The 22,204-nt window shown below is 38.8% G+C and overlaps 1 protein-coding gene across 5 annotated transcripts in view; it reads right to left on the reverse strand.

Annotated features, from left to right (window-relative positions):
- The window catches only part of tenm3 (teneurin transmembrane protein 3), a 198,728-nt gene that overhangs the window by 64,130 nt on the left and 112,394 nt on the right, over nt 1-22,204 (reverse strand). For all 5 annotated transcript variants that reach the window (XM_062387320.1, XM_062387318.1, XM_062387317.1 and 2 more), the window contains 9 exons: nt 19,463-19,636; nt 17,426-17,490; nt 14,489-14,608; nt 13,697-13,780; nt 6,364-6,488; nt 4,877-5,126; nt 3,825-3,926; nt 2,961-3,155; nt 474-674 (listed from right to left, as the gene is read on the reverse strand). In XM_062387320.1, the coding sequence (XP_062243304.1) occupies nt 474-674; nt 2,961-3,155; nt 3,825-3,926; nt 4,877-5,126; nt 6,364-6,488; nt 13,697-13,780; nt 14,489-14,608; nt 17,426-17,490; nt 19,463-19,636 (1,316 nt within the window). The remainder of the gene's footprint in view (nt 1-473; nt 675-2,960; nt 3,156-3,824; nt 3,927-4,876; nt 5,127-6,363; nt 6,489-13,696; nt 13,781-14,488; nt 14,609-17,425; nt 17,491-19,462; nt 19,637-22,204) is intronic.

A 22,204-nucleotide genomic window follows, 5' to 3' on the forward strand; every position in this document is an offset into this window, starting at 1 on the left:
ACTCGGATATTCCGACCTCCTGCCACATAGCCGAACATGCAATAGTTTTCATCGATGAAAAAAGAATGTCATCGCCGAAATTCTTAATGAACAATTCATAGATCGTTGATTAATTTGGCCCATCCCTAAATTGAACGACATGAAAATATGTATATAACAAATTTCCATGACTTTTCCAGGCCTGGAAAACGCATTTTAAAATTCCATGACTTTTCCAGGTTTTCCATGACCGTACGAGCACTGTAACACTCTTAATTTGCATATGTTATGTTTATCAGTTTAATGCGAATTCTGTTGTTCTTAGTCCTTGTTTAATGACTGTAAAGCACTGAATAGGTTCTAAAGCACAGTGCCATGACTACTTGTTTATTGTTTTTATCAATTCTGTAAGAAATGAAAAAGGAATCAAATGGAAAGAAAATTTGAATAGTAACATGTTTGTTACACCACATGATATTAAACATGACACGCACCTAAAGAGCAGTCGGGTCCAGTCCAGTTCTGGTCACAGGTACAAATGCTGGTCTCTTCGTTGTGGGTTCCATGACCTGAACACTGGTCCGGGCACATGGCCTTGGCAATCTCACAGCTGGCTCCACCCCAGCCTGGCTGACAGTGACACTCACCATGAATACACACCCCATGGGCTGAACAGCTTGGGTCTATGCAGTCCACTGGAGACAGAAAAGGAAGAGACATAGTTAATAGATAAAATAGTTTTACATGTTGTAGCTATAACACATGCTAACATACATATATATTAGGGCTGTGAAACAATTACAATTTTTATCAGAATATCCACCATTTCTAAATGCCCGAAAAATCCCCATTTTCTATGTATATTTTTCTGAGAACAGAAAGCTAAATGATAGAAGGCGGATATATACATTTAACATTAGTTTTTTTATTGATAATCCTAACCCTAACCCAAATGAAAGTTATTAAGATTGAGAAATCATTAAAACTAAAAAATACAATAATTAAGTCTAATTAACTCGTTAATTCCACAAATAAATCATCCCGTGTTAATGCCTTATTTTTACAGACCTAATATATCTGTAGTCTGGTGCCAGCAGTAAAGCATACAAATCACAGCCATTAATATCTCCAAAAAGTATATATAAGTTTTGCAAAAAAAATTGCATATCTCCAAGATAGAGAGGAGGGTAATGCTTCAGCTTCCTGTTAGACCCACATTGGGGGTCTATCTGAAGGACTCAACTTGTGTCAGTTGACCCCTCTTTCACGACCCCCCTTTAAACAAGGGTTGAAGCTCACAGTGGCCTCATTGCAGCTGATACATGCAGCTCAACAGGATAGGTTGTAAAGAAAAAGGCTAAGGACCAAACCAAAGAGGTCTGTTAACAGGAGGCAGACAATATTCAATATCTTTAAGGTTAGACCAAAAACCTTTTTGATAAAGCTCTGAATCATTCCTTTGTTATGCTGCTATAGACCAAGACTGCTAGGGGAACTTCCAGCACTTCTTTCTCTGTCTCTCTATCTCTGGCCCCCCAAGTATTTTTATCACATTATTACATGTCACTCACTTTGTGTTTTCTCTCTGCCATAGTTTGCAATCATTATTGCTACTATACATGGGTACTGCGATTATTAATAAATCATCTTTGAGTATCGCTATTATTATTTTCATTTTAACAACAAATTTAACGGTGCTTAAATACAACAATTACACAAATGTCCTTGGTCTTCTTTTTCTGCTCCCTCCCCCTCTTCTCTCCGCTCTCACCCATTTTTCCCCTCTCAAGAGGTTTCTTCCTTTCACAAAAGCTTTTTTTCACCATATTCGCGAAGAGCTTCCCCATTATGGGAACTGTTGGCTTTATCTATGATAATAATGTCTGGACCTTACTATGCAATGTGTCTTGACATCATACATGTTGCTAATTAAATAAAGTAGCATTTAATTGAATTATATTTAATTACTGTTATGGCACAAGGTAATAGAAAAAAACTGTAGGACACCACAGGCAATTGCATGTTACTACGGAGGGTGACATGCAAAAGTTTGATTTTGTTTTAAGTTGTGTTGCTAAGAGTCATTATCACTTCCCCCTGTCATAAGAAGCCACGCCAAAGAGAAACAGTTCCAGCCATTGCATGGTTAGTGTATTCACTAATTTCGTAGGGTCCACAAAGAATGTTATACAAATTAAAATAGTCCTTGAGAGAAAAGGTTCCCCCACCCTGATGTAAACAGATCCCACATTCCAGAGTTTCCCACAACATGACCTAGACCTATTTAGCTCAGTGCAAATTCTCTCTTAATCTTTCGCTCACTAAAAAGGGATTAGTGTGACCAAGGATTGAACTAATGAAACTAATCTGGTTATTGTCCCCTGATAAATATATCTGAATTAGTGTGTGTGTATATGTATATATAAATCTATATAGATATATCTATATTCATATATATTTATATGGACGGATCTGACAACTTTGGGCTAGAGGTGTTTATCTTCAATAGCCTAACAAGCCTCATCGATGCATCTTGATGCATTTCAATGTATCACATCCACAACTTTCTATATAACTGCACATGGCTGCTTTTTTATCAACTACAAAAATCTGTCAGTCAAACATGAACTCCATTTTCATTTAGAAAGTGCTTTAAAGGGTAGAAGGAATTTATTAAATGCCCTGTCAGGCTCCCTAAATAAACACTACAGGTTAAAAGATGTAACATTTGCAAGTGAAACGATTGATAAATTATTATTCAATTTTAACAAATTGGACTAATGTTTAGTGTGAGCTGATTCAATTATTTATGTTCCCGTTTAAATATGTTCAGAAGTATCCACAGAGCTATATATACATGTGACAGACAATTATGCAAAAGAGAGTCAAATAATGAGAGCATGTAAGCTAACTACTGCCAGAAACATAGAACCTCACTAAATTAAGCTTTTTTGTAATTTCTTTGAAGAAATTGTTCTTACCTTCCTCACAGTTGTCGCCTTTATATCCAGTATTGCAGATGCAGGCACCCACAATACAGATGCCATGCCCTCCACAGTGGATGTCAATGCATTGGTTGGCTGGCACATCACACTCAGTACCTTTCCATCCACTGTAGCATTGGCAGCGTCCCCGGGAGTACTGGCCATTACCACTGCACAGCACTGGACAGGCAGCTGGACACATGCAGAGAAATGGATCAGTTATTGTGGACATATTGGCTTTATGGACTGAAACCACAGTGCCCTTTCGGCACTGTTCGTCTTCACCGTCTGCACCATGCAATAAATCTGTCCTAAAAACATAAGATTGTTTTTAAATCAAATTTTGGGTTAATTTATTTTAAGAAATGACTGTATATGTGCACGAATTACAAATTATTACATCATGCCCTGCATATAGTCATTTATCATGGTAACAACACTTTGAATTGCCCTATGGCCTTTTTGGGGGTAGGAAGTCCTTTATACTGTCTTTTAATTGCTCAGGTACTATAAAGCCAGTTTCCTGTCCTTTCAGTGTGATGTATTTTAGCTTTTCAATAATGCAGTGCTACAGAGTCTGTAGGAAAACCAAGAGATGAACTAATTCTGATCAAGCCACAAAACTGTTATGAGGGTTTTGGATATTGTTTGTCCTAGTATCAAACCATTCGTTGAGGCATAATGGCTGACCAAACTGAGGCAGTGGAGGTGGAGAGGAACAGAAAAGTAACACAGCACGGCTTTCAGACATTCAGAGTGTGAGAGTCACACACACTACTGGGATAACAACCTCCCAACAATCACACCATATCTGTAGGTGGGAGTGTGTGTGCGTGTGTCTGCCTGCGAACGTGTGTTTACCTCTGGAGCAGTCGGGCCCAAGAAATCCTGGGAAACAGTGACATGTTCCTGAGAGACAATCTCCGTTTCCATGACAATTCTGCGGACACTCCATAATTGACTCTGATTTAGAGTTAGTAAAGGAGAGAGAGAGAAAGAAAATACTAAATAAAGATTCAGTCACCAAAAATGTTACATTATGTGAGGCATATCACATTACCATGTCGCAAATAATTAAAAAGACATGAAAATCAATACAATATACATAGGGAATAGACATAGACTAACCCTAAATACTATACTATGCATCCCGACTTACACAGTAAGTGTTAGAGGAGGATTTCTAGATGATCGACCCTTTCAAAAAGACGTTTGAACTCCATAGACTTTTCTCATATATGGGCTCTGTTCCCTCATCTTTGACTTTTCGATTGTAGAATGCCAGTGCATTTTCAGTAAAATGTAATTTCTGCATCTTTTTGCCTTGGCATCCTGAAAACATGAGCCCTTACGGCACAAATTGGCAAAAATTATGGACTCAGCAGACTTTCAGATTTCCGAGGAATAATTAAATGAAATTTCTGACTGCATCCAAGGACTTTATATATTCCTGTGGTCCAATAAGGAAAGGAAATATTTCGGCTCTTTCTCAGAATCTGCTCCTGTCTAAACCCTGGCTGCTAATGTGGTTCCCTGAACTGGAAAGAATTGCTCACTTCAACTTTAGACCCTGTTTTGAACCGGGTACCTGCAACCTACATCCTTACTAAACATGATGCCAATTAACCACCACCATGTTAGCCTTCAAACTACACTCCAGTAGGTTACAGTCTCAGCTCCACTGAGACTCAGTTGCACAGCCAGCTCGAGCAACACACACCTAGACTCACACATACAAATAGCCTCAAGGACAGGCTTCTTCCTTCATATAGTTTAACTGGTAGTGATCACATGTATTAGACCATGTTGTATGGATTTGTTTACTGTAGAGGTGCACCTACTGTAAATGCGTTAACAGTAACTCAGCAGCAATTACAAGACATACAGTATTATAGAATACATGGCTGTCTCACCTATGACGATGGTATTGTAAATGATTTGTTCTGTATTGCGTCCATCATTGTAATAGGCCAGATGCCAGATTCCTATGTCCAGATACTGGATGAAACCAGCCTCGTGTACGTTCACGGACCGTATGTGTCGGGCGCCAGACTCCTCCTCATGCGCACGAGCTAGAAATGAATTTCCAGCATCCATGTCACTGAGCGCTCGTTTGTCTTTGGAAATGAGACGACTACCATCCAGTAGCTCTACAAAGTCATACTGGAAGACAAAAATACAAAAATATGCAAACATTTTTAGAAGATTAGTTTTACTTTCATTTAGCATAAAAGGCAACCTTGAGGAGGACTTCCAGCAGGCAAACTGCAAAGAATGTCAGGGTGACAGAGCTATCTCCCACACATTTCCCCCCAAAATTCAACTGATTTTAAATAGAATATGGAATGAATCTAACTCTTAATGTGGATTGACCACAATCTTGTGTATAGAATTAGCTGTCTTGATTATGCCCTCCACTGAGAATGGGTCTGAAAAAGGACCCGATTACATTTCGAGACAAGATTTAACAAGTACTCATGATGATAGCACCCCTCCTTGTCATCACCATTTATTGATTCTACTAGGAAGTCAATAGTGGCAGAATCACATTTTAGACATTCACAATTCCCAAATGGTAATTTTGGCTAACACACAGCAGGGTTGCTATTTCCTTTTTGAAAAAATACCTGGACATCCCAAGTGCCTCTCCAATGCTACTCACAATAAATGCATCAACACTTAAAGGGGACATATTATGCCCATTTTACCACAGTTGATATGGCTGTTTGGGGTCTTAATGAAATGTCTGTAACATATTTTGGTAAAAATACCACAAGGATTATTTAAAACAGCACCCTTTTTACCCTGTCTAAAACAGCCCTCCTCAGATTGACCTGTTTTGGGTGCTTTAGAACAAAGCTTGAGTAAATTACATTATTTTTGTCTTTGTTTCACTCCTTTTTGTTCACTGTTGGTGCTCGCTATATTAATTTAGCTTATAGATATCTCAACCACTGCAGTTCTCGTTCTCCTCCTTGAGTTGGGGAAGCAACAGTTATTAAAAGTAGCTTGTGCACAGCAGATTACACAGCAAAAGAACATCACTGTGGTATGAACCTTAAGGTTGTTTGCGATCTGCCAGTAAACCAATACATGTCTCCCTTCAGGTTCATAATGTTTCCATACTTTTGACAATAAAGGACTCCGCTATAATATATATATATATATATATATATATATATATATATGATAGCAATGAAGAAGAAAAAAATGTCAGTCTCCATTTTTCTTGGAGTAAAACCCTTATTATTGACAGATGCTTCTCACAGTAAAACCATACATTTCGATGACTATACATTTTGTGAAGACTTCGACATCAATTTCTTTGACTTATGTTAATCTAAAAGCAACATAGTCTGCCTGTTTATATATTTTACCACAATGCATAAGTGTGACCGACCTGTGTGTGTGAGGGCGGTAGGCCTTTACGTCCATACACCCCAACAAGAGCCTCTTTCTGGACGGAGATGTTGAATTTTAAGAACTGTGGTTGGTCAATATATAGTTGGGACCTCCAAAACACTCCTTGAATAGAACAACAAACCAGTAAATTCAGTCAGTATTTCAACAGAATTTGATTAATGTTCAACATTTTTCCTTCAATAAACCATATATGAATCAATATGCTCACATTAAAGCAAATAAACAAGTCTTGGATCGGACAAACCCCACATTCACATTTCAATACATCCAATGCAATATATACATTTGACATTTTCTATTATAATTTTTTATATTTTTTGGATCTTCTGGAACATGTATATTAAGGATATCTGATAATAAAGAATAATAGTCAACAATAGTTGAGCTAGAACACATTTTAAACTTAGCACTTTCTTTAGTTAATAAATATAAACTAAGAGTCGCATTTCTTCATTTTAACATCACATTATTGTGACATAATTATGGTAATTTATAGTTTTCACAACATGATACCGTACAACGGTGTGCAGCCAGGGAAATCAAGTCAGGCACGGCTGTTTAAGCTAAAATAGACATGAATTATAGAACACCCTAGTTGAAACTGCATCTATCCTTGCATCTGATCTTAACATTGTTCTGTAACATAAAGCCCTATCGTTGATGTGACCTGTCCCATTGACAAAAGTCTGGAGCTTTACGAGCAAAGGGGAAAGTAGGTTGGGACGTGGGATGTTTGGTTATAGCTCATTATGCTCAAGTGTGTTTGTCCATGAATCAGCTCCCAGTGTTCTGGGATTGGAAATTATATTGCTTGCATTATGATACACATACACATACACATAGATGCTTGTGGAAAGTATTTGTCTTTTGTTCATAAGCACTAATAGGTAGAAGTAGTAGGTAAACTAAAGTTACCCAGTGAATCAACATCATACTTGTCAAGCTCTCAATTGCCCTGAGCCCTGTACTACGAAGCCGGATTTGCACTTACCCTTTGACTTCAGGGTAAAGTCAGGGCTCATTCACTCATTCATAGGTTACCATGGTAAATCACCATGGTAACCTATGCTGAACTAGTAATCTTATCGTGGTCACATGATAAAAACAAATTATCAAGAAAACTAGAAAAGGAAATGGCACTCCAGCAACCGTGTTGAGAATCTCATAGACTGGAAGAATAGTGCTAAAGAATATAAAAAGGCTCTCCACAGAGCAAGAGCTGCCTATTATTCAAAACTAATAGAAGAAAACTCCGACAAAATTACTTAAAGAAATTCTGCCCCTAATTGATAGTTTGTTACTTAATACAATCAATCTGTCATTATCATCAGGATATGTCCCACAGTCTTTTAAAATAGCTGTAATCAAACCCCTTCTCAAAAAAACAACCCTTGACCCGGAGGATTTAGCCAAATACAGACCAATATCTAATATCCCCTTCATGTCTAAAATCTTAGAAAAAGTTGTAGCCAATCAGCTGTGTGAGTTTCTCCAAGAAAAATATATATATGAAGACTCTCAGTTTGGTTTCAGAGCCAATCACAGTTAGGTTAGGTTAGTTTATTGGTCTCCACCAGGGAGAAATTTGTCGTGAAGACAGGGAACATGTTGCATACATAAAAACACATACAGTACAAAAAGAACATCAAGTTAAAAGTCTGGTGGAGTAAACAGACCACTAGACAATCCTGCACTTGCAGCAAGCCGACGTGAACGCATTCACATGCTTCCACACCGCTACTCTAACTGTAATCATAAATATACATTCATATCAGCATCACATAACCTCAAGCATACATTAATCCGTTCACTCACATACAGTATGTCCATAGTTTGACTCATAATACATTCATTTCCAAATACACATAGCCTATGTTCGTATACATATACAGAAACATTGCAATCATTTCCTGCTGTTGAGAAGTTTGGTTGATACAGGCACAAAGGAATGTTTGTATCGATTGTGCCTGCACAAGGGAAGCCTATATCTCCTTCCAGAGTTCAGGAGAGTATATTCACTATTCAGCACATGAGAAATATCTGTTAAAATGGCATTTGCCTGTCTGATCGTCGCCTGCTCAAAAAGGTCCTGTGGATTTAGGGGGGGTGTTATTCCCATAATCTTGCCAGCAGTTTTGACAAGGCTTGAGATTTCAACTCTAGATTTAACAGATAGGTTACCAAACCAGCTGGTGATACCATAGCGGAGTATTGACTCAATTGCTGCTCTATAAAAAATTAGCATAATATTTTTGCAAACTCCAAATACACTGAGCCTACGTAGGAAATGGAGACGTTGGTGAATTTTGGCACAAACATTGGCCACCTGTGTGCCCCATCTCAAATGGCTGTCAACATGGACACCAAGGTACCTGAATGTTTTGACCTGCACAATGTCCTGGCCATGGACAGCCACAGGGCTCTGGTCTCCCATTGATCTAGGATCCAACAACATCTCAACAGTTTTAGTTGTATTAATGAGCAGCGAGTGGGCATCACACCAGTTGACAAACTTGTCAACCGCAAGTTGATGAACATTCAAATTAGTATGTTTGGTGAGCAGGCTAAGTATGACAGTGTCATCAGAAAATTTTACTGTGAATTGATTTGGCTCAGAACTGACACAGTCGTTGGTATACAACGTGTACAGAAGGATAGTACCACCGAATTAAGAAAGGATTGACATTTAGCTGAACTAATTTCTTCAAAAGAATGTGTGGTTGAATGAGATTAAAAGCGGAACTAAAATCAACAAAAAGAAGTCTAGCATATCCAGCTGGATTTTCTAGGTGCTTCAGAACAAGATGCATTACAGTCGCTATGGCATCACTTGTGCTGCGGTTTTTGGTGTAGGCAAATTGATATTTATCAAGCGCTGGTTGCACAGCTGTTCGAAGCTTCTCTATCATGATCTTCTCTAATGATTTAAAAACATTTGAGGTGATGGCCACCGGCCGGTAATCATTGTCCTCCTGGGGACTGACCTTTTTAGGTTTGGGTAGTATAATAGATTTTTTCCATAGTCTTGGCACTATATAAGTGTCCATGGAAAACTGGAATAGTTTCACCCAGACCGGGGACAGTTCCTCGGCAAAAGATTTCAAAATAAAAGCTGACAGGCCGTCTGGACCTGTTGCCTTTTTAATCTGAATAGTTTTAAAAGTTTTAATGACTGTTTCCAGATCAATTACAATCCTATCCACATTTAAATCACAAATCACAGATTCTAAAACATCGGCACAATCTGCACTGTTATCAACATTAAAACGCATATAAAAATTGTTCAGTTCATTTGCCCTGGTCATTTCGTTATGAGCAAACAGAGGTTTCTTTTTCGCGTCCATGTTCGTCATATGTCTAATTGAGTCCCAAAGTTTCTTAGTATTGCATTCCGCCAAGTTTTGCTCTGCCCATTCTTTATGTTGATGGCGCGCTGCTGTTATCTTCAGATTTAGGTCCTTTTGGGCCGCTCGGACCGCCGCTTTATCCCCCAACTTGAAAGCGCCTTTTTTCCTTTTAATACAGTCCATAATGTCAGGGGTAAAATAAGATTTATTGTTGGGATACCGTTTAATTGTCTTTGTGGGTATGACAGACTCAATGCAAAAATTGATGTAATCAGTAGTTGCTTCTGTAGCACTGTCTATGTCCGTATCCTTGAGAAAGATATCCCAATCCGTACAAAGGAAGCATCCCTTCAGCTCCTCCAATTTATCATTAGTCCATACCTTCACCGTCTGAGTGACCGGTTTGGTAGATTTAAAAACAGACCGATATGTGGGAAGCAGCTGAATTACGTTATGGTCTGAGTTTTTAAGTGGAGGTCTGGCTCTGGCAGTATATGCATCTTTAATATTCCCATAACATTTGTCCAGTATATTATTATTCCTGGTGCTGCACTTCACATATTGGTCAAATCCTGGCAGCGTTTTATTTAAGCTGCAATGATTGAAATCCCCAAGTATCATCATTGGGGCATCAGGCTTGCTTTCTAGATGACGGTGAACACAGTCTGCGATTAGATTTGCTGCCCTGCCCGCATTACCGCTGGGTGGGACATAGACAACGCACACAAACAAATTGGTAAATTCCCGGGGGAGATAGTGTGGCCGCAAGGTGACACACAAAAGCTCTAAATCGGGGGTGCATATTCTGTCCCTCACTGCAAGGTTTCGGCACCATCTGTCATTGATGTAGATACACACGCCCCCTCCGCGGAGTTTACCTGAGTTTGCGTCTTTGTCCAAACGTACATGGGAAAACCCCTCAATCTGAATAAAATTGTCCGGAACATCCTTACCGAACCAAGTCTCCGTAAAAGCCATAATGCCCGACTCCCGATATTCATAGCAGGCTCCCACCTGTTGACGCAGATCATCCATTTTATTTTTAAGGGAGCGGGGATTGCATAGGAGCATTGGCGGTAGCGGTAGCTTGGTGGCTGATTGTATGCGCCGTCTAATGCCGCCTCTCCTGCCACGCTTCCTAGCCCTGCTTCGCCGATACTTTCCCCCCTGGTGTCGGCACAGTCCGCCAGGGACATCCTGCAGAAGACCAGGCGATGGTAGTGCGCCGCTCTCCCGCAGTCCCAGCAGCTCTGAACAGCTGTATGTCCTCAGGCCGCTGTTATTGATAGGATCCTCCGCCATGCATTGGGTGACGGGTACGGCCAGGATCATCCACGCCAACACCAGGGCCTTAATTCCTCGCCAATTCACTCCACGTACACGCACCATACAGCTCAAGCATGAGTGGTCATCTCCAATAAATCTGCGCATTTAATCCACCGAAGCCAGACATTAAACGGGGACATGACAAACAAACAAAGGACATGCAACAGGAGCCCTTCTCCATGTCGCCAGCAGAGCAGCGCCAAAAGTAAAGACGAACGAACGCAAAAAAAAAAAAAAAAAAAAAAAAAAAAAAACAGTACAGAGACAGCCTAAGCAAAAGACACTAATGACCTTCTAATAGCCTCAGATCAGGGACTTGTGTCTGTCCTCGTTCTGTTAGATCTCAGTGCAGCATTCGACACAATTGACCATCACATTTTATTACAAAGACTCAAACAGTTAATTAACATTAATGGAACCACCCTTAACTGGTTTAAATCTTATTTTTCTGATCTCTCCCAATTCGTGGAAATTAATGTTGAGTCATCTGTGTGCACCAAAGTTAACCATGGTGTTCCACAGGGCTCTGTGCTTGGCCCAATTTTATTCTCATTATATATTCTTCCACTAGGAAACATTATCAGGACACACTGGGTAAATTTCCACTGCTATGCGGATGACACCCAGTTATACTTGTCATTAAAACCTGAACAAAGTAATCAATAAACTAAACTTCGAGCATGTCTCAAAGACATAAAAACCTGGATGACCCGCAATTTTCTCTTATTAAACTCAGATAAAACAGAGGTTATAATACTTGGCCCTAACAACCTTAGAGAAACATTATCTCAAGATATAGCTGCGCTAGACAACATTGCCCTTGCTTCCAATGAAACAGTCAGGAACTTGGGAGTGATCTTTGATCCTGATTTGTCTTTTAATTCAAACTTAAACACATTTCTAGGACAGCCTTTTCCACTTGCGTAATATCTCAAAAATTAGACATGTCCTTTCGCAAAAAGATGCAGAAAAAATAGTCCACGCCCTTGTTAAATCGAGACTGGACTATTGTAATTCTTTACTATCAGGCTCCTGACGAGAACCAAGAAAAGAGAGCACATTTCTCCAGTATTAGCATCGCTACATTGGCTTCCAGTTAAATCTAGAATAGAATTTAAAATTCTCCTCCTCAAGTCCCTGAATTATATGACGCCATTTTACATTAAAGAGCTGTTAGTACCCCATTAACCCACTAGAGCACTCCGCTCCCAGAATTCCGGCTTACTTGTCGTCCCTAAAGTCTCTAAAAGTAGAGTAGGAGCCTGCTGTGGAATAATCTACCACTTTCAGTTTGGAAGGCAGACACCATCTGTACGTTTAAGAGTAGGCCCAAAACCTTCCTTTATGATAAAGCTTATAGTTAGAGCTGATCCAGTCTTAGACCTGCTCTTCGGAATGCTGCTATAGGTCTAGAATGTTGATAACATCAACTGGCGCTATGCATTAATTAGTGCGGCAAACTGAACTTGTCTTATGTTCTAAAATAGGAGGAGTTTAGTTTAAAAAGGCATAGTGGTATTGATGTCTGATCTACTGAGTGGGCTACATGGTTTCCATCGTACTACCATACAAACCAGTAGCCAGTCAGATTTACCTTAAGCCTCAGTGTACCCGCAAGTTCGGCCTGTATCATTGTATCATTGATTACAAGGCAAAAACAACTGATGGTGCAGAGGGAATTTATGACACATGACACACGGAGCTTCTCTTTCAATCTTCTCCTTCCTCTTCTTCATCCCTATCACATTGAAGTAAGTCATATCTCATCTGTACATGTTACTGACTCCTTCCCCGAGTTTATGCTTTATCGCCAGCAGATCCGGGCCCGCTGTGGCCGCACCATGGATTACGATTGTGGATCGCGCATCAGAGGTTGCAATGGTGGATCCAGTATGGTGGATTCTATATCTTGTATTCGTAGTGGGAATGACGGATACTTTTTTAGTAGTTTTTCCTTACTCTTGCTGAGGGTTAAGGACAGAGGATGTCTCGCCATGTTAAAGCCATATGAGACAAATTGTGATTTGTGAATATGGGCTATATAAATAAAATTTGTTTGATTGATTGATATATATTTTTACCAAATGTCACCGGGGGGCTCTGTAACTTACACATTCACACAATCAGAGATGTTTTACCAGCTGCTTGTCCTGCATTAAGCAGCTTTAAGTGTGTTTCTTTTAGTCTGAATAATGTGTTTGTTCTCCTCATATTTTCTAATATAAAAGATTTCTCATCATTGTGAAATATGTGGCACTAGCTAGATACACTTGTCCATGTCTGTGATTGGTCATATGCAGTTAACACAGCCTTTCATGTGCAAACACTCAGATCTTGAGGAAAAGCTGGGTTAAAGTTCAGCTGGATATCAGAAAGATATCCAGGAACAGGACTCTGGTCTGCAATACTGCTATTATATGCAATGGCTACCTGAGTTACTCTTACATATCGTGGTCAGCCAAGAACTGCTATATATATCTATGGCAAAGGGAGGATATGTTGCAGAGTGATTCACCCCATTCCTTTTTGAAAAATAGTATGATAGGAAAGGAAGATGTGTGTGTATGTGTGTGTGGGTGTGTGTGTGTGTGTGTGTGTGTGTGTGTGTGTGTGTGTGTGTGTGTGTGTGTAACCGACCTGGTGGGACGTCTTGTATGGCTCGTCTACCCACATCCACCTCTCCTGTGTCTATGGTGTTGTTCTCTAGAGGAAACATTTTACCTGCACAAATTACACAACAAATTAACAGAGGGTCCAGCTACTGTGAATAACTTTGTTTCTTCTTTCGTGTTTATTATGAGAACCAAATCATGTTCACAAGGTAAAACTGTGATTGGTGAGGTCACAGCAACCTTGACCTTTAACCTTTGAACACCAAAATGGACAGACAACCTGAAAAAATAATGCCTAGGGCCACTGGCGGTCACCTGTGCAAAGGCATACAAATTCCACACTATAGCAATAATTGTTAGGTCTGGTGGTAGAGGCGAGAAGGGTCCTGCTTATCCACTCCACTGCTTTTATAATGAACTAAAATATATTTCATAATAAAGTGATCTAACCAACAAACGTTTTTAGTAATTTCAGGAAGGATCTATGTGATTAACTCCTATAGGAGTAGACTCAGACCTCAAATGGATAATATCAGAAAATAAAGATGTGTCACTTTCATGTTACAAGTTACATTTTGTCTTGAATAGAGAAAGTTCATCAGAAGTTCACATATCATTCAAACCAAGCAAGAGGCACTGCAGAGACCAGCAGGTGGCAATATCATGAACTATGCAATATCATCAACATTAATTCATAAACAATTCTGGTCCTTCAGAAAAACCTAAAATGGAACCAACACTTTTGTTGGCAAACTTTATTATATAATTTGCCTTTCCTGTGGAAAGAAAGAATAAAAATGTATAAAGTGGGACTTACCATTGTCTGTGGACACCATAAAGGTGTTAGGGGTTGTATCTCTTCCAACTCCTCCATTTTCAAATGCTCCATATATCTCACTCTCTTGAAGCTGCCAGTTTAGACCAAACAGGTGCATAGCTGGATAATTAAAAAGGGGAGAGGAAAAGGGAGCAAGGACAGGAACAAGCAGGTTAATACATTGCACAAGGCTATGGAAAGAAAAAAGAACAATAAAATGTTGCAACAGATATGACAGTTAAGACAAAAATGGGGGAAATCAGAACAGAACAGTAGAGAAAACGAAGACAGACAGAAATGATGGGCGGGATATAAAAGGAAATATTTCTGAAAACCCACACACCCAGGAATAGAAAAGCGGAGTGTAGAATAGCTTATCTGACATAATACAATAAATGGTAAATGGTCTGCATTTATATAGCACTTTTCTAGTCTTGATGATCACTCAATGTGCTTAACAATACAATACTCAACTCTAACCGTATGTTTTTTGTTTTCTTTTCCTCTGTGTGATGGTCTGTGTGCACATGTGACCCCTTGAGGTTGTAAATCAGTGCTAACTTTCAAATAGATTTATTTTATTGTGATCAGTATAATCATTTGAATCAACAGTAATTATTTGTATGTTGTATGGTAATACTATTCACAGTCAATGATGTGACACACAGGAAACAAATACAAGATACAACTTTACCTAAAGTAACACAACACTGAAGCAGTCATTTCTGATAAATAGCCTGCAGAAAGCCCAGCTAGATAATCACCATACAGTATGGTCTGCCATCACATTGGAAGACCACAATACAACATCCTTGAAAGTAATAAGAGCACAACTGTTGTACACATTTTTAATTTTGGTGATTTAGATCATGTTCAAAACAGCCAAATCAAACAAACTAATATATTTCATAGTTAGGTTTGGGAGCTTCTTAAAAGGGCACACTACATTAGTACTACATTGAAATTAAAAAAAGAATCCCCAATTATTTTACATCTGAGAAAAGTAAGATGTTGAACATGTTGAAAGGACCCATCCAACGACAGACCATGGTAAATCAAAAGTGATAAAAAAAAAAGTAGCAGTCTGTTAGTGTTGGTGGCTTTGTACAGGAATCTATTCTTGAGTGTGGACTGGACTCCTCACACAGCAGATATCAGAGAGAGTCAGACCAATTAGTGAGAACCCCCTGCCCAACACACATATACACACTGCTCTGCCTCATTAAATTAGAGCCGTGCTGTGCTAACCCATTACCCAACACCCCTCCTGGTGAGGACAGGAGCAAAGGGTCACGGGAGAGTGCTGGCTAATCGAGATGTGTGTGTGTGTGTGTGTGTGTGTGTGTGTGTGTGTGTGTGTGTGTGTGTGTGTGTGTGTGTGTGTGTGTGTGTGTGTATTTGGCGAGTGAGAGAGAGAGAGAGAGAGAGAGAGAGAGAGAGAGAGAGAGAGGATTATTGGTCAGGGTAACAGTCATGTTCTCCTTTTGAGAAATTTAGGAAGTAACTGAACATTTCATAAATCTAGTTGTATATTTAAAGAAGCGAACAGTGTTAATTTCGTTGACGAAAACTATAACGAAAAATATTCGTTAACGAACCTTTTTCCATGACGAAGACGAGATGAAGACGTAACGAACACGGATCTTTGAAAATAAAAACTATGACTAAATCTATTTTAACTTTCGTTGACGAGACAAGACGAGACGAAAATGTTGGTGGTTGACTAAGTCACAATAATTTTTAAAACATCATCGTATCAGGCCGTCATGAATTATCAGGAGCTGGCGAGTGAGTCTGTGTGTCTGTGTGTGTGTGTGTGCCTGTGCGCTCCCAGACAGTGCAGCGGTCCGTAGCTCCGCCCCACCAACCCGCGCACTTGCTCAGAGAGACACAGTGAAAGCAGAGCTCGTTCTCGTGGAGCAGCCGCTCTGTGACCGACTGCTTCTTAACTATGGAAACAGTGAAAACACAGAGTTTCTCTGGTCTCAGCTGCTCAGAGATCAACGCCTCAGCTTGTTGATCAGAGCAGAAGCTGCAGTTGTTTTTTTTTACCGAGCTGCAGTATCTGTGTTCGCCTCCAGTCTGACCTGCTCTCACTTTTTGTTTTCACATTTAAAACTAAATATATATTTTTAAGCTATTAGGCTGCAACAATATGTTTTTATTTATTTCAAAATAGTGTACTTCTTATTTCATACATTTCCCACAAATATTGGGAGGACTCAAATAGCCCTACAAAGTGCTGTGTTTAATTTATTTCAAAGTAGGCCTACACTTGCCTCTGTATTTTCTTCTCCTCTTCATAAGTGTTCAGTGTTTTCCTTTGTTGTAACTGGTGAAAATAGCAATAAAATGTCAAGAGTTTTCTTTATTGTCGTTCTATAATTTCGTAAAAGCAACGAACTATAGTTTAGTAGTATAACTTTATATTAAACTTTATTAGCTCTGTTATCAAACATGTTTTGCGGCTCCAGACAAATTTTATTTGGGGGAGGAGGGGGCATAATTAGTCTTTTGAAAGTAAAGGCTGCCGACCCCTGCTATAGACTTATGCGGGTAGGGATATCTAATGGACAACCTAAGTACCAAAGTACTGCAAGCTATTATGCAGTTTTAAACACAACACAGGGTCCCTGGGCCTGAGAAGGGAAGAAAAGGAGTTTAATGTGGCTACTAAATGTGACTAAAACTAGACTAAAATTTAATTAGTTTTCGTCGATTAAAACTAGACTAAAATGTAATTTGTTTTCGTCAACTAAAACTAAGAAGAATAAAAATTATTAAATGTGACTAAAACTAATATGCATTTTCGTCAAAAAGAGTAAGACTAAATCAAAAATAGCTGCCAAAATTAACACTGCTTGAAGGCAATGTTCAGGCGAACAGAAACATGTTTTCTGTGTGTGTGTGTGTGTGTTTGCGTGCATGCACTTTTACCTATGCAGTAGCAGAGCAGGACAGAGAGCAGTGCAGATATTCCTACCGCACTGAGGGCTGTACACCTGAAAGAAAACACAATCATTGTCTGTACATTCGGTCTCTTCAGAATTGGTTTTGTTTCTAATAACCTCCACAATATCCTTGATTTAGTACAGCTTCCTAATTGTAATATCTCTATTGTCTGATTTTCTTCAGCTGCGATCCCGATACGATATGTATTGCGATTCGAGTTTTTTTCTTTAAATACTGCACCATGGAAAACGGTTGAATCATACCTTCAATACAACACCGTCAAATTCACATAGAGCTTTACAAGTTTTATTTCAAATATTAAAGGGGACATATTATGAAAATTTCACTTTTGTAGTGCTTCTACACGTTAATTTGGGTATCTGGCATATATGCAATATGTCTACCGTCTCAAAAACTCAAAACAGGTCAATCTGAGGAGGGCTGTTTTAGACAGGGTAAAAAGGGTTCTGTTTTAAATGATCCTTGTAGTATTTTGAGCAAAAAATGATACAGACACTTCATTAAGACCACAAGGAACCATTTCAATTTGCGGTAAAATGGGCATGCGATGTTGCCCTTTAACATTAACTTAATGACTGCCGGGCAGCCAAAAGAGAAAATAAATAAGAATGTGCCCTATTATTGTATAGTTCCTGTCAACTGCACACAAAGTGACAGATTAATAAATGTATGTCACTTAGGCTACTTTTAAACAATAAATAAAAGGTGAATTTAACAGGATGTATAAAAGTTTACTTAAAATATACACTTTGAAATAAACAAAAAGTAGGCTATGCTTCACTGTTGTTTGCATGCAGGCTATGCAAAGCCAGTGCTTGGATAAGTTTAGATTCTTGTGCAAAAACAAGAGCTGGTCAACATGCACTGGGTAGAGGTTCCCTCCCCCCCTCGTATAAAACTTAATTTTTTTTAAATCGATTTGGGAGGCAGCGTGGCGATTTAAAATCGTCATTCACAAGAATTGCGATTCGTAACTGAATCAATTTTTTTCCCCATCCCTAATAGCTACAGTTCTTGATTTCACATGTCTCCAAAAACACTGGTCTAGTGGTGAGTTTTGGAATGTGAGTCTCCTGGTGTTTGAGAAGTTCAAGCACACAGCCATAGCCACAGTGAAATGCATGGGATTATGGGTGGTTAAGTTGCTCGAGGTGAGGTCAGGTGAGGTCAACCCCTTCCCTGTTTAGATCCCATCTAAACAGGGAAGGGGTTGGTTACGTTCGCCTGCTGTATTGTTATCCCCAGCCAAACCAGTTTTGCCTGTCCCCCTTAGTCTTTGTGATTAACAGATTAAAATAAACTATTATGACAATCATGCAACAGGCACACAGTTCTCTTTTGCAGGGCTGTCGTCCTGAGAAATGTTAAGAATCAACAAACAATCAATCTATTCAGAGCAGTAATCAATTACTTAAACGTCTCATTACAATGGGAAAATAATACAACTAAGTTAAAGTGACTATTTAAGGCTGTATTTTTGTGTCATGTTCATTGTGTCAGCATTTATCTGATCAAAAATCCAAGGCGAGAAAATCCAGCCTTGATAAGTCTTAGTCATTGTGATAAATGGATATAGGTCACCCATCTCTTTAATCGATCCAGTTCGTGGAGCCCAGTAGGTGCAGAAGGTCTGTTATTGGGCATTCCACTGACAGTGAGCTTTTTTTCTTTATGATTGACTGATAGATAGATTATTTTCAAACTTCATCTCCCTTTATGGTTAGAAAGCAGGTTTCTGCCCGAACCATCTGTATTTGTCAGACATTCTAAAAGGCCTTCATCACATAAACTGACACCCCATCACAAAACAACAGATTACTCTTAATTAAAATAGAGATTTAGGGACAGGCAAATTTGTATTTTTTTCCTAATATTTTATAATACAGATTCCCGCATTTATTATGACAGCTAACACGATGAAGTTGTGTCCTGACCTTTTATATTTCAGTGTTAAGCAGTGAACAACAGGACCCCGGTTCCTCCCTGCTCACTCTATCTTACCTCCATGAGCAGTACTTTGAAGTTTTCTTAAACTTGAAGGCAGAGCGGGACAGCGTATTCCTTGGCAGCGGCCTGGTAGGAGGCGAGTACACTGAGCCTGTAGCCATAGTGTAGCCAGGAGTAGCAGTGGAGAAGAGGGGGGTGGTGCCTGTACCGGTCTTGAAAAGGAAGTGCCTGGAGGGAGAAGGAAGAGAATGAGAGGAATTACTTGGGCTACATTGGTTTGGGACACTGGCTTTGTTTAGATCCACTGAAAATGTACTGCTGTACAAAACTGTCACAGAATGTTACCCCTTGCTAGCATCAGGTAAATACGTACATTTTGATTAGTGTAGTGCCTACAAGAGCTGTAAGGATATGCCATTAAGCCACAGACCAAATTTAGGTTTAACAACCCCTAAGCCACTTTTGTTGGTTAATGACCCATATTAACCATGAATACAGTTTTTCATGATTATTTCTGTAAGGCCCATATCCAAGACAGCACTGTTGTGCATCTGTTAGGTATCTGACACTATTGAGGATACAAAATAAAAAATGTCTACAACTGCTGAAATACAAATAAAACCCAGATTGAAATGTATACCTAAAAAGTTGAAGAGTTGTGTATTTATGAATGATTAACTAACATAGTTCATTATTCACACTAACCCTATGCCATTTGTTTAACATTCTGCATCCTTACTCTCACCAATAGCCAGCTTCTACATCCAGTCCTGAACTACTTTAGCTTACACAGTTAAACCATGAGAAAGTTACTTTAAGGTATTAAAGAAATTGGGTTTCATCATGGTAAGAAATTTTGACAAAAATAAAATATGAGTTATTGCTTGAAAACCAGATGAGTTGGCTCTACTAAATGTGGAATGATGTAGATTTTACAAAAGCATTACAACTATTTGTCACTATCATGTTCATATTTGCTGATGGTACATTTAGAGTAAAAGTTCAAAGTAAGAGGTCTGTCAGCAAGACAATATCTTCCGGTTTTATAAAAAAAAAAAAAACTTTCATTTGTTACCATCACATTGGACCCCACATAACCAAGGGAAAGTTTGTTTGTATTAATTAATATGCCTTTCGGATTTTCTTATCTATTCTTCATCTTTGGAAATATGCAGGAAAAGTCCAATAAGGAGGTGTGATGAACAATTAGAAACAGTGTGACAAGGGATCTTCAATTAATACTGGCCTCTATGCAAAATATTAAGAGAGAAGAAGACAAACTGGTGAGAATGAATGAGAAAGAGAATACCATCACTACAGTTAGAGAAATATATTAAGTGTTTTAAGAGTAACTAAACCCCAAAGCCCCCTTTTCAGCTGAAAACCCATGGATATTTAGTAGTGTTGTTTATTGATTCAAGTCCAAATCTTGACAAAGAGTTTGAATTCCACACTTTTTATGTTAAATATGCAAAGCAACTGCCCTCTACTGGTTGGAAATCGGCTTTCGCAATTAGACTGATCAGACAGTTGGAGACGCTGGAGTCTGACTGTGCAGAAGTGGGAGAGGCGTAAAATCAGGTGGAGTGAGTGGATTGTGTGGATTAGTAATGTGATTGAGTAGTTTCTGCAAAATTACCAATCTATAGAAATATTAATAAAGAAAATAATAGCTTCGTCATGATTTAGTCTTTAGTGCATCTCCAAGCACACATTTTGAGATATATGCAGAGGCTTTCACTTGGAATATTGACTCTCTCCTGGTGATTGAGTCTCCAAGATCAGAGCCCCATGATGAGCAGACTGACACACAGTCAATGCATTAAGACACTGACACTGCACAAAGGAGTTAGTAGATGTATCTTAGCCACACCTTCTAGGAGTGTTGCAAAGGCATTTTTTGAATTTCCAGGGTAGAGACACTTCAGCTAAAGCTTAGGGGTGAACTTTTCTGCTGAGCAGTTAGAACACAAATACATTTCAAGCATTTAATCAAAAACATGAGATGTACTCATTAACACAATCAAACAACAGCCAAAAACAAATATATATGAGATGCGATGCTGAACTTTATCAACAATAACGTGAAACAATATTAACACGTCTTCACAAACTCTTCTTAATATCACCAGCAATCCCTTACACTCTGATGATTTCATTAGTGTGAACAAATACTGACAAGACATAATAATAATAAAAAAAATAAAATTACCCCTCCCTGAGCATGTAGGACAAGCTATATCCTACACACTGGACCTTGAAGGTGTTTCGGTTGCTAAATTTAGAGTAACAAACATATAGTTGTCTTTGTCCTGTAATGTTTTTACTTAAATATATGCTTTTTTATATTTTGAGTTAAAGGGGATTTGTTTTATTTTGTATACAAAATGTGCAGTTGAATAAGAGCTGGAGACAGCATTTCTTTAGAAATTTGCGGTTTTCGTAATGCGGTTGCACAGAGCAGAATAGAATATTGAATACAAACTAGTATATATGTGTCTTGTGAGTGTAAGTCAATTACAGCAGACACACAGTGTTTGGATAATCAAGTGTAAAATGACTGTAACCGCAGTGTGCTTTTCTGAGAAGAGAATGTTATCAACCATTACTAAGCTGGTAGTCCACTAATACTAACAGCCTTTCAAATGCACTGCTCTGGCAACCTGCATTTACATTACATCAACACTACTTAAAATGCATTTTAAGTGATTTTGACAATAGGAGTGTCAAAGGGGGTTGAGGTTGGTATTTATAGAATCAGGCTTTTGTGTGTGCGTCTAACAAAGTGTGACATTA

The sequence above is a fragment of the Platichthys flesus genome, chromosome 5 (genome assembly GCF_949316205.1).
Source record: "Platichthys flesus chromosome 5, fPlaFle2.1, whole genome shotgun sequence".
Classification (NCBI taxonomy): domain Eukaryota; kingdom Metazoa; phylum Chordata; class Actinopteri; order Pleuronectiformes; family Pleuronectidae; genus Platichthys; species Platichthys flesus.